This window comes from Xylaria bambusicola (genome assembly GCF_022495145.1).
Source record: "Xylaria bambusicola strain CBS 139988 unplaced genomic scaffold F5B22scaffold_17, whole genome shotgun sequence".
Lineage (NCBI taxonomy): Eukaryota > Fungi > Ascomycota > Sordariomycetes > Xylariales > Xylariaceae > Xylaria > Xylaria bambusicola.
Window position 1 is genome coordinate 215,347 of NW_025953570.1, and position 17,775 is coordinate 233,121.

Genomic DNA, 17,775 nt, shown 5'->3' on the forward strand with positions numbered 1-17,775 from the left:
GGAACTGTAGTTAAAGGCACAGTGCATAGGATGCTGTGCACCTGGAAAATCCGAGTCGGTGGGCGCCACTCGTTACGCTAGAAGCTCGCCTTTCGATGACGCCTGTGGACCCTCTGGCGGTCGATCTTCGACGGTGACGCGTACCATTCTGGCCACTGACTGGGTGGGATCTACTGTACCCAGTAACGACATGGGTAAAAGGGAAGGGGAAATTTTTGGCTGTCATTGCACTGTTATTTTATTCATTCATTCAGTCATTCATCCGTCCATCCACTTGCCTGTTCATTACTCATACATCATAGTTACTGATGCTGCAGTCTGTAGGTAGATAGTGAAAATGAAGCGGAGCCTTATCAAATTCGTGGAGATCTAGATACTTCCATATATACATGTACTCCGTAGGTACGAGGGGTACATGGCAATGTACCTACTATTACACTACCTACTGGTGGTTACCTAAAGGAAGCATTGCAAAGGAATCAAAAGAAAAGAAAAGAGCCATGCCCATAAGCTCATCCCGTATCCCTTCTGCTAGGTAATATCCAAACCGTTTTTTTTGTTTTGTTTTCTTGCGCATGACATCAGCGCTTGTGACATGTAGTAGCGTGGAATAGTGCCTTTGACTCAGTATAGTTTTATTCTTGACACATGTGTTAAATTCGCCTACAGATACGGCGGATTTCAACATCGATAAGTTTAAAAAAAAAAAACAGCATCCTGTGCCGTGTGCCGTTTGCCGTTCCCGGTCCCGTCTTTTAAGAAAGTCGAGTCGATACCTACACAGCTGGCTTGCATGATGCACCTGTGGTGGCCTCGATGGCCTGAATCCAGATTGCCGCTCTCAGTGGTTCGTTCAGGTTGAACCTTCGAGCACGCAGCTCGTGTCCTCGTGTCGACGCAGCCCATCAGCACGTATCTTGCCGTATCTTGCCGCATCTTGCCATATCTTGCCACTCTCGGCGCGAAATCAGAATTTGTCTCGACATAGCCCTCCCTGCACCCGAGACATGCACCGGCGATGCACATATAGCACATGTCACGTCACGGGTATGATGTATGTATGTATGGGCGGCGAGGCGGTTTCTGCGAGCTACAGACATTACATTAGACGGTACCTACTTAGACAGCATCCCGTTCTGCCACAGAGTGAGTAGGTAGTTGGGATATCCTATCAAGTACCCTAGCGTAGGAGGTACCTAATCTATACGCGATTTGTCCAACTCTATCTATACGCTACCTGCTAGTAGGACGGTCATCTGAGGCGCTGATGCGGATCGCCGTTGGATAGAATCTCGTTTTGAAGCGAGTCGTCCCTGGCCCTTGGTGGGCACATTCCATACTCTATCAGACATGTCCGTGAGATCAGGTTCATGTAGTTACGAAGCCCGTCCGTCACATGGAAGCAATATCTTCGGAGATAAAGGCTGTAGACAAGATCAGATGCCTCAGGTCTGCTCAGGCTACTACTAGGCAAGTACTTATCTGGTGCACAACACCGCCTGTACTAGGTAATGTACTACTGTACTTATGTATGGATGCCCCATCAAATATCAAATGAGAATACCTACACCTGTAGTGGGTAGTAGTAGTGCGCTACCGACCAAGGCAGGAGCCGTAGCGCACTTACACGGCACTAAATGTAGCGCATTGAACACCCCTTTTCCTTCCAGGTTGTGTGCTGCTATCTACTTACACTACAGTAGGTACATTTATGTATGTAGGTATATTGTAGGTTTTGGTACCTTAGGTATGCAAGACTACCTACCTAGGTATGTATGCACCTAGGTACTACAGTAGGTAGAGCAACGTCGGCATGCGACACTACCTAACCTACCTACTGTACAAGTAAGTATAGACGATACTAGGGCACCTACTGCCATCCTACCTACATAAGTACATACCTACATAGGTAAGTAGGCACCATGTAAGCGCGTAGTGCGCATTAACCCCCTGGTCCAGTGTTGATGCAGCACACTAGATTAAGTAGTGTAAAGGAAGCACACGACATACTTAAGTAGACCTTGCCTGAGTAGATACTTGCACACTTACTCACGCGATGAGAGGGCAGAGAATCAGGTACTGGAGCGAGCTGGCGTCCTGTCGACTCAGTCTCTGCTCAGTCCATTATTGCAACAGTCTTCCAATAGTACGGAATAGGACTAGGGCGATGCCCCGGGAACATGGCAAGGATGGCTGGCGACTCAGGTCTTTGCGCTAGGTACTCCCGCCCTCCATTTCCTATCAGGTGGGCGAGGTGGGCTAATACTGCTCCCTCCCCCTCCAACCCCTGCAACAAATTTATTCAGACCCCTATCAGAATCGGGATAGGTACTTGTACCCATCTCCATCTCTCCACTGCTCCAACGAGTCCAAGCTGCTTCGGCTGCTCGCCCAGACGCTGCCCAGAAATCCTCGCAACCTCCCCCAGTTCTGCCCAGTTCTGCCTACATACTTAGTACTGTACACTACAGATGTACTAACTGTACTAATTCTGCTATATATGGTTACTTATACTATGTAAGTGATACTAAGCAGTACCTACAGTACAGTCCTAATCCAACCCCCAAGACAGATAGACAGATATACAGACAGACAGACAGAACAGCCCAAAATCCCAAGCAGGGCTCCAAGTCGACTTCTTGTACCTGGCCACACCCTGCTTGTGGCTCTGTACCAGTCGTGTACCTGTGGCCATCCCGTCCCTGCTTTGCCCTCACACCTTCCCGCTAAATCTGATGAAAGAGGGTCTCCTGTTCATCCCCTGCCACTGATGAGAGAAATTCCTCTTGATTTCGTTGGCTGTATTCCTTCCTGTTCTTGTATTGATTGTACTGCTCCCCCTTTGTCTTTTCTCTCCCTCTTTTCTACTCATTAACCTTTTTTTTTTCTCCCCTCCATCCACGTTACCTGACGCCGTCGGCCAAGTCAGCTTGGGTACTCTGTGTGTTTTGTTCTTTGTTCGCCAGGATTCCACCCTTGACATCTTTGCTGTCGAGGTGTTCGTTCGTTACCGCCTTTTGCTAGGCTTCTGGAGCGCGACCCTTTTTCTCTCGTTTAGTGCGAAGAGAAAGACGACGACGAATTCCGGTAGTTGTGTCCTCGTTCTTGTTACGACCCCCTCTCGTCGCATGCCTGTATTCAAGCACTCTGCCGAATTATCCACGTCGTCTGCATACTATAAGATTACATAGAACTGGGCCGCATCAGGAAAGGGGAGAGAGAGTAACTGGAGCCCGCGATTTCATCAACTCGGTGGGAGTCGACAATTATATAAATTACCCTTGGCACGCCCTACACGCAAGGACAATGGGAGCCAACCGGTCGTCCCCACACCAAAGACTATTCACCATGCGGAACCCGGTCGCGAGATGTGTGGTCGTCGCAGTGGTGCTCCTCGTGCTTCTAGCGGTGACATGGAAATCAGAGAAGATAGAAAATGTCGGCACACAAATCATTAAGGCCACGGCAACACACAATAAGGGGACTCATATCCCTCAACAGCCGCTTGGCGATGTGCCGCAAACCGGTGATTTAGACATTCCTCCTGTCTCAAATCATAAAATGGATTGCAGCGTTGACGGGAACTACATGGCTCAACTCAAAACGAAGTATGAATTGATGGATAACTTCCAGTACTTCAAGCGCTACGTAAAGATCAACCGCCAGCCGATTAAACGGAAGTCTATCACGCTACTCGACCAGGAATTTCTACCAGGCAACGTCCTCAAGAACATCAACCTCCAAAACCCCAATTACGGGAATGAGAAATGTATCGAGCCTCTCAATGTCTACGTTCCGGAATCCCCCTACCCTGCGACTGGCAATCTATCTGACTTCATGTTTGGCGTCTCGACCACATTTAAGAGATTCAGTGGCGAGAAGACCTCTCCTGTCAATGAATGGATTTACTGGTTGACCGATGGGAAAGGAAATTCTAACGGTGGCAAGCTAATACTTCTGCTTCTGGATGCCACTGAGGAGCAAATCACACATGCGAGAACCGTTCTCCGCAACGCTGGCATCGATGTGGATGTGTACCATTCCGATTCAACCATGGAGATGGCTGTCCGCTACTTGACTCTCATTCCTACCCTGTACAACCACCCCGACCGACGGCAGAAGAAGTGGCTCGTTTCGTGCGACGATGATACCTTCTTCCCCAGTGTTCATAAGCTTGTGCAGAAATTTGAAGAATACGATCCCCACCAGCAGCTCTATATTGGTGTATTGTCTGAAGACATCAATAACGTGGATCGACACGGATCCCAAGCTTTCGGTGGTGCGGGCGTGTTCTTGTCAGTTCCGCTAGCTGAACAGATCACGCGAGACTACGAGACCTGCAAGACCGACGAGAAGATTAAGGAATCTAACTCCGGCTGGGGTCCTCAAGGTGACATTCTTCTGCGCAAATGCATCTACGAAAATACCGATGTCCGCCTTTCTGTTCTACATGGCTTATATCAGTTGGATCTTTACGGCGACCCATCGGGTTTCTATGAGGCTGGACTTAGCCCTATCTCTCTACATCACTTCAAGGGCGGTGGCTGGCACAGTGCCATGCCTTGGGAATACACCAAGGTTGCACACATCTGCGGTGAAGACTGTACTTTCCTACGCTTTCAAACATCAGATGACTTCATCATCTCGACTGGGTTCAGTGTTGCTCACTATCCTCTCGGTGTCGATTTCAACCTCCAACAAATGGAGCGCACCTTTGCCGCTGCACCACAGGACAAGGGTTGGAATCTAGATTACGTATTTGATCCGCAACGACCAAGTCTGTTAAAGACGGGCCGCAAGATCAGCTGGGATTTGCAAGAAGCGACTGTGACACCCGACAACACTATTCGCCAAGTTTTCGTGCGCAAGGCGAACGACTGGCGCTGGGTAGATAAAAACGAGCGCCCTATGTCCCAAGTTGATGGCGTCATTGAACTTGTCTGGATCCCATAAAGAGATCCATTGCAGTGGGCAATGTCCACATGAGATAACGATTTACCTACATGACGGCGCAACTAGTGGTACATCTTGGGTATTACTATTTTGGAAATAAAACTTGGGAAAGTCGGTGGGAGGAATATGGGATATACGGGAGGGCAAAGCGCCCTTGTTGATGTTCATCTGAACGCTCTTCTCTTCGCCTGGCAGAGTGTATATAGACACCTGGGTGTCGATATGATGGCCAGGCTGACATAACCTAGGCACATCTCCAGGCGTCATTAGATGACGAGCCAGCAGTCTCTGCGACCATGAAGGCTGCAAACACCGGGCATGATCCTGCCTACCGTCACCCGCATCACCTTCACAACAACCATCACACGATAATGCATAATATACTTCACCCCCTTTCATTCATTGTCAATCGTTTGCTTGTCGATACCGATTGCTTCTCGACGGGCTCGTCAGCAACATTATCGCGTGAGAACACCAAGCACCCCCCAGTTTATCAATCTTCTCTTTGTTCTGGTGAGCATCAGCGAACCCGGCGTTCGGCGGTCACCATCCTCAAGACGCTTCAAGCATTTACACCGTGGCATCGTTTCCATCTTCCCCCGTTCTACCTGACCATTGGCATCGAATATATCAGACGATATCCCATTATCGTGGCGGAGGAAACGCATCAATCCCAGAGCAACATAGTTCATTTCCCCTTCTTCATCATCCTCTTTGTATCATAGACCTGCTGTTTATGTGGGAAGGGAGTTGAGGGGATAGAAGTTAGTGATTTTTTTGTATTCATGAAGACACCACCGAAAGAAGGGAGTCACGCGCAGACCTGAAAAATATGATAGTTGAAGAGATGTGTAACTGGTACATTAGTCAACATGGGCTGTCTGGGAATCAGCTGGCCTCGGTATCGAAGTGCTCGAAACGAGGGTTCCTTCACTGTCTCTCCCTTCAGTTGTACATACCTTAGATAGTAGCGCCAAGCACTGAAAGTTCGAAACATCTTATTCTGGTTCAATATTCCCGTCTTCGTACATCGTGGGATTCTGGGCTTCCAATGGGTACTATATATACTGAGGCTCAGCGCGAATGCATCGCAATCAGTAATGGTAGCCCGTCCACAATTAGAGCACTCGACACTGAGTTACTAAGACAGCTTCTCACCTGCAGTGGACTAAGCTGTCTAACTACGGTCGCAGCTGTTAAGTAACAGAAGAGTGTGTCGGATATCATGCTATCTCGAGTTATCTTTTAGGCACGAATAGGGTAGGTAGAGTGAGCTTCTGAACTTAGAGAGCTAAGTCCCCAACCTGTAGGAGGGTTAATACAGTGAGCTTATATAATTACAGATGCTTCATTTATTTTGCCTGCATGTGTATAGATACGTATAGATACCGGGATATACAGAGCAGTCAACCCTTAAGCGAGCTGCATGGGGCTTTATAGAAAATATGCATTCTTCATGAGCAAAGCGCGCGTACCTGACGAGGACTTGGGAGCGGGGGATTTTCATACCTAGCCTGGCAACCCCACCAAGGAGACATTTATTTAACCTTGGCAGCTGGTAGCTTGCTCTCTATCCTAACCCAAGTAGTATGAAGTCATATGTTCAGAATCTACATTTCTCACCTTTAACTTCTCCCCTTAAACTCTCCCATCTTACTTTTTACCTCACGCCCAGCCACGCGGTCGCCGTTACCGATAGCTGCGCTGCCTAAGCATATCGAAAACGTTGTCTGTCCGAATTGTATACCAGGAATAACGATCGCAACAGGTGGGATAATAAGGACGAGCACGATAAGACCAACAGCAACGAGAATGTTCCATCGCTCGACTCCCTCTTCCTTATAGCTAGCCACCTTGTTCTCTAGTAAAACTGTCGCATCTAGAGCACGTATTTGCCCCGTTGATCCATCATGCAGCATAGCAATACCAATGGTATCCTGGCGGTGCCTTTCCGTAAAGGAACCCAGTTGTCGCTGTCCTCGGCCATCAAACAGTACATATCCACCAAATATGACCAGCACCCGGATATGTTTCGTCAAGACCTCGACGTCATCGATGCCTTGAGGCGCGATGCCATCCACGTGCGCGAGCCTCACCCCAGTGGCATCAAGAAGCTGCAGGCATACGCGGCTCAACTAGTCTGGGTCGCAGGGAAATTCCCCATAGATGTGCGTCTTCTCGCCCGCCTGTTTGCGATCACTGGAGAGCCAAATACTGACATGCTTACTGCGACATAGATAGGCGCTGACTTTACTTGGTATCCCGCTCTGGGATACAACATCGACCGACCCGTCGTCCATAATAACCTCCAATTCGAGCGAGCCAACATTGTGTACAATCTAGCTGCTCTCTATTCGCAGTTGGCCATCAACAGCAACCGTAGTGACACAGAAGGCCTCAAAACCGCTGCTAGCTACTTCAACCAGGCTGCCGGAGTTCTTACCCACCTAAAGAACGAAATAATACCAGAATTGAGGACCGCGCCCCCGGATGATATGGATGAGCACTCCCTCGAGTCGCTCTTGCAGCTGCAGCTAGCCCAATCACAAGAATGCTTCTGGCACAAAGCCGTTATGGACCGCTACAAGGATGCATCTATTGCGAAGCTGGCTGCCAAAGTCTCCGATCTTTATAACCTCGCAGGCGAGGCTGCTATGCGCTCGGAGGCTATCAGTAGCAGCTGGATTCACCATATGAGCGCGAAACACCACCACTTTGCTGCAGCTGCTCAGTATCGAGCTGCTTGTGAGTCCTTGGAAAAACGAAAATATGGTGAAGAGGTCGCGAGGCTGCGAGACGCCGTCGCGTGCGTCGGAGAAGGTCTGAAGGAAGGGAAAGGCGGTTATCTCAATAAAATCGTTATTGAAGACTTGAATAGTCTCAAGAAACGAGTGGAAGATCACCTCAGCAGAGCAGAGCGCGATAACGATGTGATTTACCTAAGTATGTCCCTCACCATAGCAGTCACAGCATTGCACCACTAATAAGTCCTCTCCAGATCCTATACCTCCAAAATCTGAATTGAAAATTCTCGACAGAGCGACTATGGCAGTCGCCCGGATTCCTCCACAAGTTGCGAACCCGCTTGAATACTTAGGTGACAAGGGTGAATTTGGCCCAGGGCTTTTCACTAAATTAGTCCCTTATTCTGTACATCTCGCTGTGTCCATTTATGAGGAACGAAGAGACCGCATGGTGAACCAGAATATTATAGGCGAGCTCGAAATCCTAAATGAGCGAGTTCATGAAATTCTCTCGTCACTAAATCTCCCCAGCTCTATACAGGCATTTGAAAAGCCCCTCGGCCTTCCAGGAACCCTAGTCCAACATGCGGAGGAAATACGGCAAGCCGATGCGAGAAATCGGTTGCTGAGAAGCTTCGCAGACATCGACAAGCTGCGGGCTACTGATATGGCTATGTTTGAGGAAGGTAGTGAACTGCTTCGAGTAGAGGAAGGAGAGGATAATCAACTGCGAATGAAGTTTGGTACCGACCGATGGACTCGCCCAGAAAGTCGTAACGAGCCGAGCCAAGGCGCTAAGCTCTGGACTCAAGCTGCCGAAGCCGAGGGTTGGTTTGCGAATAGTGCAAGTAGTGATGGGGTCGTGCGGGAGAAGTTCTACAGTGTCGAGCCGACGTTATCTATTCTAGCGGGCCCTGACCGCGGTATCATGGATTTCGTGCCCTCTTCGCGGCGCACTGACATTCCGGAAGCACTCAAACCAGCTATTGGGCGATTACGCAGTGTTTGTAATGATGTTGCACGGTTAGAAAACCGCCGTCACCGAAAAGCTGACGCCCTTCGCGAAAAAGCTCGTGGCGACGATATCAAAATTGATATACTAGCTGAAGCTGCAAGGCTAGAGCGCAACCAAGCCGTAGCCACCGCTATTGTACCTGCACACTTCGAAGACTTCTTCGAGAAACGACTTGACTCACTATACGAACCCGATCTCGAAATGGTGCAAAAGGAAGCAGCTGAGCAAGAAAAGCTGCTGTCAGACCTTGTTCGAGCAAACCGTGAATTCGAAAGTCAGAAGAAAATAGTGGGCGATAAGGGCAACCGAGAACGAGAGCAAGCTCTCCAGAAACTAGAAAACGCCTATTACAAATACAAGGAACTTACTAGTAACGTCGAAGTTGGTCGAAAGTTCTACAACGACCTGAGCCGCATTGTTGGAAACTTCCGAGACAGTGTTAGGAGTTTTGTCACAGAACGAAGACGTGAAGCACGTATGCTAGAAGATGAGCTCAACATGCCGCCACTTAGTAATCTATCTCTTGCTCAACGGGAACAAGCCCAACCACCTACCTCTATGGGTGGTTGGAACGGTGCGTCTAATTATCAGAATCCACCGCAAGCACAGCCCCAGGCGGATGCCTCGTACCAGTCGGCCGCACCTCTTCCGCGACAACAAGTTCACAGCCCGGCTGAGGCTCATATCCAGTCTTGGGCCCCAGTCGGTGAGACAGTTGCTCCGCAGCCACAACAACCACGTACGAACCCTGTCCAGCACATCTGGAACCAGGAAATGCCGCTCAAATTCTCTAAACCAAGCGGATCTTCTTCTTCCTCCGGGGAACTCGCTCCACCACAGACTAACAAATCACCGAGCGGTACTTGGGATCCGAACAGCGGGATCCGATTCGGGTAGGAACCGAATACGTCTCGCCGCCGCCGCATATAACTTGGAGATTTATGGTTTATGGATGACGTGAGAGAAAATGAAAAGAAAAGAAACAAGATTAATGGAACGCGAGGGGAGGAAGATGGGGAATGCATGAATGTTTTTGGAAGCGAGCATTACATTGAAGAAGGTATGTCTTTAAGGAGGAAATCAAGCATTTAGATAGCCGTGTCATAGCCTGGGTGTAGTATGTTGTACATACCGTGAGATAGTTGTATGGTATTGCCCACTGGGCTTGATGTTCGATTGTTCTCTTCCATTTAAGGAGGTGTTATTGTGCCTTGCTCCGTCATTATTTTCATACTCCAATTTGTGAATATGCGATGAGGAATGGTGTCAACCTAGCAACCTTGCCCCCTTTTTTGTTTTCATCGCACTTCTACGCATGATGTTAAGAGAATTACGCTACGGAAATTAGTATATAGGGGATATGTGATAGGGAAGTAAAGTAAAGTAAAGGTAGTGAGTGTATGATTGTAATGTCTACGTTATTGTCATCCCTCCTCCCTTGCCTTCTTTTCTCTACGATTATATTAGTTATCCTTTCTAGAGCGGAATCTTGCTATCGGCTTAGGGATCGGCCGATCACCACGTGTGTCAAACGACCACTGTTCTCCTCCAACATTTGACTAAATAGTCATCAACTATACAGATCTCTACGAACATAGTACAAGTTGGTATTGTAACAGCTATGTTGTCATGGTAATTATGATACTTATCAAAGAGGATTGTTCCGAAACAACATTTTGGTCTCGAAAATACGACAGAAAAACAAGCTCATTGTTTGGAAATTGCTACAATGCTATTGTTATCTCTGTTTTCCGTCATAGTATAAATAGTTTTTGTCTCCTCAGTCGGTATTGTTTATCTCATTCCATTCAAGTAACTACTATTACACCTAATTGACAAAGAAACCTCGTTTCTCTATGAAAACACACAATGTCTTCTTCACGCAGGATCCCGGCGAATCGACCGCTCTATACTCGAGCTATCTTGAATAATATAGAGGCAGAGCTTGCAACCGACGGTGAAAACATCGAGCTTATCAATGGTCTCGGCGACAAAATCCGGACCAAAAACTTGAACCGCGGCAATGCTATCGGGACCAGGGGCTTGAGTCCCTGGGCACAGAGAGCCGGGAGCATCGTAGGCTTTCAAGACAGCCGTGATCTCCAGCGCTTAGAAGCTATCGGTAAGGTCCACAAGTTCTTCCCCGTGTATAACGCCGTGAGAATATTTAACGGGCCCAACCAAACCGCGAAGGAGACGCGAAAGGCATTCGGCGATGTTCTTGAAGCTTTCGAGGGAAGTCAAGAAGCGACTGCTATCGCCGACTTGGTGAAAACTCAACTTAATGGTCGGCATATTGACAAAGTGATCGCTTTCGGCCTCGGCCCCATCGGCATTGTTCGCCCACACATTCCACGGTACTCTCTTTACGAGCACGCCGCCGTCATCATCCTAACTAACGCACTTATAGAGGTGAGCTCGTCAAAACACGTTTTCTTAGCAGTGCAGGACCCAGGGTATACTACTGTGTGTAAGCAGGTGCTTGGAGAGTTCGGCTTCGGTATTGTCGAGGGGTTTGGCGCCAAGGGCTTCGCCCTCATCGACGATAGCACAGTTGTTATCACGCACCACCCCAGCTTTCCGTTCAAGCAGATCATTGCAGATATAGCGAGACCAGCTATGCTCTGTATGAAGTCTACAGCAGCTTTGGATAAATCTCGCAGAACGACCAGTAATAAAGGGTTACCTGATATCCGAGCTGACGTGGACTCTGAACGGACACGGGCAATGATGCAGGAATACCGTAGCGTTGACTTACCTATTCCGCGGCAGATGGCATTCTATGATAATAGCTGGTTCATCAGGAACGAGCACATGCCGCTCTCTGAGGTAAATGGTTCTAGTAGGGTAGAGGATGTAGAAGAATAGTCCTGGTGAGACTTTACTCACATAGATAGTAAATATGCCGTTACTTTTATATAAACCAAGTTCATTTCCTTGATACAATGAATCTAATCTATGCTAAAGTCTTTCGCTGCGCGTGTTTGAGATAGTCACCCGTCTATCATATCCTTGCAGCTCTTGCCACGTGAAACTTGCAGTAATGCTTTTATGTTAAATATGTTAAAGTGCGAGGCTAAGTTAGAAGAGATTTTACATCCGTGCAATTTAAGTGACGCTGCTAATAGTTAATCCCGTGATTATATAATCTTCTTATTGCCGCAAGAGCAGATGACAAATAGTCATACTCATAGTAAACGTTATAATAGTATTGTTACACAAACTTATCTCACAATCTCATCGGTAATAGTTTACATAAGTTATACCCATTGTCTGTGGAACAAGAGATATTCCATATTCCTCCTTAGTCGACTACGTATCTGTTTTCCTTGAGAGAGGGTAGCGCGACTGATGTATTGCCAAAGACCCTTACCTACCCATACACACACTGCGCCGAAACCCTCCATCTTTAGAGCAAATCACGAAACAACCCAATGTACAGTCCCAGTCTCTCACGGAGTCCCGTGACGCTGACTATGAGCTACGAGAGCAATAAAGTAACCCTCCTCTCACAAAAGCTTTGGGCGCTTCTGGGCCCCGCCCAAGATGACGATCTATGCATGCACAGACAGGCCCAGGATAGGACGGAATTTGTGCCCCTCCCACCACTCACATCACGTCTAATTGTGAGCAAGACGTTAAAACCGGCAAGTGAAGCCTAAACCATCGCCCAGGTATGTACTTAAGTACGATTGGAACGCCTGCAGGGATTGGATACCTACATGCATGATACCATGCAATGTTACCACGGACATCGATCCTCATTCGTATAATCTAAGACCTTTTCAGTCTCTCAGCTAAGATGTGTAAAAGACCCGCAGAAATTCGGTGAAGGAGTAGGTGATGATGACGGGAATGTATATAAAGTCCTCACGAGGCGCCGAGCTGGAGATAGGTCTTAGGTAGGTAGACGGTGGTGGTCTGTTGGTCAGTCAGTTAGACCAAACAACTGCACTCTTGTCAACACCCCCGCCTCCTCCTCCTCATCATCATCAAATCATCATTATTATATGCCAGAGATGGGTCGTATACCGCATCAGCTGCTGCTGTCCTTCCTGGTGCAGTCGGCTCTGATACGCAACGCAGCGGCTATGTTCTACTATCCGAACGCCCAGATCTCGCAGATTGAGCACATCTTGGTGGATAACTGGGGTGCCTATGCCAGCAACTTCTCCTCAGCTATCACTCCCTGTGATAGATATGTGACCCAGATCGGCGATGCAGCCGTAAAGTCGGGACGCACGACGTCCGCGCAGTGGCTGCGAGTCCTTTTCCACGACTTCGCCAATTCTCATGTGGAGGAGGGCTTGGGGGGCATTGATGCCAGTATCGGTTTCGAGACTTACCGCGAGGAGAATAAAGGGAGCGCTTTCAACGACAGTTTCACGTTCTGGCGGCCGTTCGTGAATGAGTTCATTCCTAGTGAGTTCTGGCAGAAGCCATAGTTGAGATAGTATGTAGCTAACCTGCGGTGTACCATATTAGTGGCCGATCTCCTCGCCATGGGGACGGTCATGTCTGTCGGGCTCTGCGGTAATGGGACAAAAATCCCCTTCCGACCTGGTCGAGTCGATGCCTCGAGCGAGGACCCGAATACAGGTGTGCCGGAGCCGGGGACAAGCCTTGAGGAGACGCTCAGGCAATTCGAGCTAAATGGCTTCAACCAGGAGGATGCAATTGCGTTGACGGCTTGTGGTCACACGTTAGGGTAAGATCAATCAAAGCACTAGATTAAATCGTCCTCGAAGTCATAAGCAAGGAAAGGGTGCAAAGGAAATGCTAAGAGTTTATGCTGTAGATCGACTCATCACAGGGGCTTCCCAGAAGTCTCAGATAACTCGACATTATCCGAGAACAACACCAATGGCGGGATCAACTTTGACTCAAGCCGCGGCATATTTGACCCCTTGGTTGTGCAAGAGTATATCGACGGAACGGGCCAGCGTGGAGGGCCACTCGTAACTAGCTTCAACGAAAGCAGCCGTTCAGACCTACGTCTCTTCGAAAGCGACGGCAACGCTACCATGAAAGCGCTCTACGCACAAGGGGAAGGCTTCATAGGTACCTGCGTGGATCTGCTATCCCGCGTCATCAACACCGTGCCAGCAGGCGTCGTGCTCCAAGACGCCGTAAAGCCCATGGCCATCAAGCCCGTCAATGTTACCTGGGACATTGGCGACAACGGCGTGCCGGAACTCTCAGGACGAATTAGGGTAGGTGCATAGAATATTTATATCACCCGTACCTAGGGCGTACTGACTCGGCTTGCGACGCAGATCCTGGAGAAAACGAGCCAAGATAGAACCATCACCCTGATGTTCTCAAACGGATACAACGAGATGCTAACAATGGAGGAAGAAATCGGCACCTCCATCTTCGGCGAAACGCAATTTGCGCCATTCGTAATCGCACATTCCAAGATCGACAGATCGACTTCTTTCACCGTGGACGCGGACGGATTGAACACAGATAACGCCAACAACGAATTCGCAATTCAAGATTCATATCTCATTATCCCGAGCCTTTCAAGTGTCATCGGTGGTTCCTCAGTCAAAGTAACCGTCGCCATGCGTGATGATGCCAACAACGATACGGAGCTATCGGTCCTAGCCACAGTTCCCACGGCGCAGCCATTAACGCTCGGTCCAAAGATGGTCTCGGCTAAGATCGCGCTGGAAAGGATAGCAGCGACGGCGAGCGGGCCGAATGGATTCACGCTCTGGGAAGGGAGCACCGATATCGACCGGCCCACGGGCGCCGTGAGCGTGCGCCTTGTCCGGGATGGGGAGACGTTGGATACGCTCTTGCTTGATGGTGGTGTTGCTGGTTGGTAGAAGGGGGAAATGTCGTCATGAAAGAAACTGCAGTTTCTACTTAAACATATAAATAGACACAAAAATATGAATAAAATCCTCGTGCTCGCAAAAACAGACCACGTTCCCTTGACACAAGATATCTCCCATCATGCATACATCTCACGAACCCAATTATCAACATCAACTATTCTTTCCTTTCTGCGAGCAGAGACATATCCAGATCTCAAAAGTTGGCGCACATATTATGATTCACAGAGTAGCCCCATTGAACCACCATCATCATCAAAGCCCCACGAAATCCATCGATCACTACTCGCAGCCAATCCTTCATCCTTCATCCGGCGGATCAGATCAACTCACCTAACCCGCCAGACAGGGATCCATTCCCGCCCGCGCCACATATATACAGAAGGAAGATGAGCATCATGTGACAGACACATTACTTCCTTCCAAGACAAGAGAGTACACACTATGCCTCGGTCACATTATCTATTCATTGGAGCTACGAGAGAGTATTGTTAAAGCAGCGGCATAGTCTCGCGGGTTGCATTTTCGTAGTAAAGAGTACTCAGCACGGAAGGGTGTTATTTAGGGATGGACAAGTGACTATCATCATTTTTTTATTCGACTGTAAATGAAGTTAACCGTGGAAGAATGTGCAGCTTCAAGACTAGAATATGCGCGCCAACTTTGGTGAATGCCATTTCATGGTTTCGCGTCAGTGTCATCGCTTTGTGGAAGTGTTGCGACCAATAGTCAGACAACTTCGTGGAAATCACTGGGAGTTTGGGAGACGAGGTTGGTTCGCGTTAATCAAGCAATAATATACTATCAGTCACGATATAAGGAACATTAAGATTTAATAGTAAGAGATAGACATAAAGTAATATGCATGAAAACTAGCAGGATTCACAAATATCGAAATTCAGGCCTTTTTTAAGTGATTTAGAAGTTGAGGATGGCCCATTCATTTGTTGCTAGCTTGAGATAGCTATAGTGGAATCTAACTTGAGCCCTCCTCTTCGGGGTATATTTTGTCCATTGCTGTCTGACTGTAACCGTCTCTCTTATATTGTACAGGATGTAGCCTCATGAAAATCGTATCGCCCTGCTTCCTGGTGGAAACCTAGGGGATGAGTTGAAAAGGGTTGGCAAAAAGGTATGTACAGGTCAAAAGAATTGAAGTATCATCAGACCCCTGCTCAATGAGTTGGCTGAGATGACGGGGTTGTGTACTGTACTACACGGCATTATGCCGGTGCGTTCATGACCTCCAAACTCCACGGTGGCGACGGACACGCTCACGGTGTCTCTTCACCATATTCAGGTTGGCGCTTTCGCCAGGACTGCACGTAGTTCCAGCTGCCATAGACATTACGACACTCCACTGTCCAGACGCACACCGCTGGAACTTGGTACCGTCGATACAGTTCCAGGCGCCTTCCTCACTGCAAGCACCGGTTTGTGCGCCTGTCACACCACCGCTTGGGGCTGGTACTGCAACGCTAGTTGTGGAAGAGGCAACAGGTACTGAAGTGGATGCAGACGCAGAAGTTACAGGGGTTGAAGATGATGCGGCGGCCGAAGAGGATGCAGCAGCTGAAGACGAGATTGCCGTGCTCAGAGTCGTCGCGGTAGCGACACCGCCCGTAGTCAAGAAAACTCCACCTGGAGGTGTACTAGAAGACATTGTTAGTTTAAACCTGTTGAGAAAGAAGATTGAGGCTTGAAATAAAGTGGGAGTCGCGGGGCAAGGATCACAGGAGAGGAGAAGTAACATACATTTCAGCAGCTGTAGTGGTGGGGGCGGGTTCCTGAGACGCAGACGAAGAAGGACTGGAACCAGAACCTGAGCCGGAGCCGGAGCCGGAGCCGGAGTCACCACCTGAGGTGTCACCTTCAGGAGCATCCTCCCCTGTTGCGCAGAGAACCGCAGGGCCGGTGGCAGCGCCTGGGCTAGTCTCGACGTCGGGGCCTGGCTCGGGGAATACAGTGTCTACACCTTCCTTGGTGCAGTATTTGCCGCCTAGGTTGGCCTGGAACACCTGCGGGCGATCGGCAAAAGCAACAGCACGCTTCTCATTGGCGGCGATAGCGCGCTTTGCGCCTCCGGATCCGATGTTGACGATAGCACAGGACATGTAAAATTCGCGGTTACCAGTTTTGTTCACCCAGGTCCAGGCGAAGACGACGTCATTGCCCTCAGGAGCGTCGTCAGGAATGGTGAAGCTGAAAGTGCCGCCGCTCGAAGTTGGGCAGCCTCCGATGAAGGACTTGATGACAGTGAAGGTTGAGCCCTTGTCGTAAGAGAGGGACAATTGGCAAGATCCGCCGTTGTGAAATGCACCACCCTCAACGGACATGGTGGCTGACTGGCCTGGGGAGTAAGTGGTAACAGCAGCACCATCAGCAGTGCCCATAAGCTTGAGGGTGTTCTTGCATGGATACTGTGCAGCGGTGATGGGAGAAGTGATCGAGTAGTCGATGTTGGACTCGGTCGTAAATTTGTTGCCCTTGTAGCTCAAGGGAGCAGGGTCGTTCATGTTCATGTGGGCCATGGCTGAGCCAGCAGCCAGGATGGCCATCAATCCGATGTTGAACTGCATGTTGAAAGTCTTGCAGAGTGTTGCAAAGCGTGGAGTGAAAGTCTTTTTTTCTTCTTCTGAAGGATTGAAGATGATGCCGGCTAGCAGCAGGACAATTGATCAAGAATCGTATGCCTTCGAAGGTAAACGAAGAGAAAAGGCCAAGTCTGGGGTGGCGTCGTTGACCAGGTGCAACTTATAATCAATGGCGGGTTTGCCTGTAGCACTCAAAGGAAAGATGAGCGTACAAAGATGGTCGTACGGGCTACCTTTTCAAGGAAGTCTTTATGGACACAATGATGTAGAAGTGCGGTGGTTCGAAGTAGAACAAGGGAGTGTGTTCCCCGAGTCACAATCGTACGAAACGGCTGTAACGAGCAAACCAGTGATGGAAGAGAAAGGCGAAGTGAATGCAATGCGATGCCACCAGGGACAATGCTGCGTAAAGGCGTGTGCGAAGAAGGAAAATGAAGAAGAGAGAAAGGACAGACACTGAAAGGACTGTTGGCCAGCAGAGGGTGGTGAGAGTGAAGGTGAAGGTGCGGGAATGAGGTGGGTTGAGGTCCCCTTGATATAAAGAATCGCAGCGTGCGGGTGTGGGTGGATCGAGGTACTTGCAAATTAAGTACCTACCTACTCAATGGCCACACAAGGTACTACTA

At 48.9% G+C, this 17,775-nt stretch overlaps 5 protein-coding genes across 5 annotated transcripts; 4 read left to right on the top strand and 1 right to left on the bottom strand.

Annotated features, from left to right (window-relative positions):
- Nucleotides 1-3,091: 3,091 nt before the first annotated feature.
- On the top strand, nucleotides 3,092-5,101 carry F5B22DRAFT_115958 (glycosyltransferase family 31 protein). The gene has a single exon (XM_047968841.1). The coding sequence runs from the start codon at nucleotides 3,307-3,309 to the stop codon at nucleotides 4,951-4,953; it is 1,647 nt and encodes a 548-aa protein (XP_047831386.1). The 5' UTR covers nucleotides 3,092-3,306; the 3' UTR covers nucleotides 4,954-5,101.
- A 1,422-nt stretch (nucleotides 5,102-6,523) lies between these two features.
- Nucleotides 6,524-9,888, top strand: F5B22DRAFT_603964 (BRO1-like domain-containing protein). Its single transcript, XM_047974775.1, has 3 exons — nucleotides 6,524-7,121; nucleotides 7,191-7,896; nucleotides 7,952-9,888. The coding sequence occupies exons 1-3, from the start codon at nucleotides 6,864-6,866 to the stop codon at nucleotides 9,607-9,609; spliced, it is 2,622 nt and encodes an 873-aa protein (XP_047831387.1). The 5' UTR covers nucleotides 6,524-6,863; the 3' UTR covers nucleotides 9,610-9,888.
- Nucleotides 9,889-10,581: 693 nt separating this feature from the next.
- Nucleotides 10,582-11,699, top strand: F5B22DRAFT_654927 (uncharacterized protein; the record flags this gene model as incomplete). Its single annotated transcript, XM_047979854.1, has 1 exon — nucleotides 10,582-11,699. One exon carries the CDS (start codon nucleotides 10,582-10,584, stop codon nucleotides 11,578-11,580), a length of 999 nt encoding a protein of 332 aa, XP_047831388.1. The 3' UTR covers nucleotides 11,581-11,699.
- A 670-nt stretch (nucleotides 11,700-12,369) lies between these two features.
- On the top strand, nucleotides 12,370-14,640 carry F5B22DRAFT_603968 (heme peroxidase). Its single transcript, XM_047974776.1, has 4 exons — nucleotides 12,370-13,134; nucleotides 13,198-13,420; nucleotides 13,511-13,925; nucleotides 13,989-14,640. Exons 1-4 carry the CDS (start codon nucleotides 12,723-12,725, stop codon nucleotides 14,544-14,546), a joined length of 1,608 nt encoding a protein of 535 aa, XP_047831389.1. The 5' UTR covers nucleotides 12,370-12,722; the 3' UTR covers nucleotides 14,547-14,640.
- A 948-nt stretch (nucleotides 14,641-15,588) lies between these two features.
- On the bottom strand, nucleotides 15,589-17,226 carry F5B22DRAFT_116030 (uncharacterized protein). The gene is made up of 2 exons (XM_047968842.1): nucleotides 16,311-17,226; nucleotides 15,589-16,207 (listed from the first exon to the last, which is right to left on the bottom strand). The coding sequence occupies exons 1-2, from the start codon at nucleotides 17,132-17,134 to the stop codon at nucleotides 15,793-15,795; spliced, it is 1,239 nt and encodes a 412-aa protein (XP_047831390.1). The 5' UTR covers nucleotides 17,135-17,226; the 3' UTR covers nucleotides 15,589-15,792.
- Nucleotides 17,227-17,775: the final 549 nt, after the last annotated feature.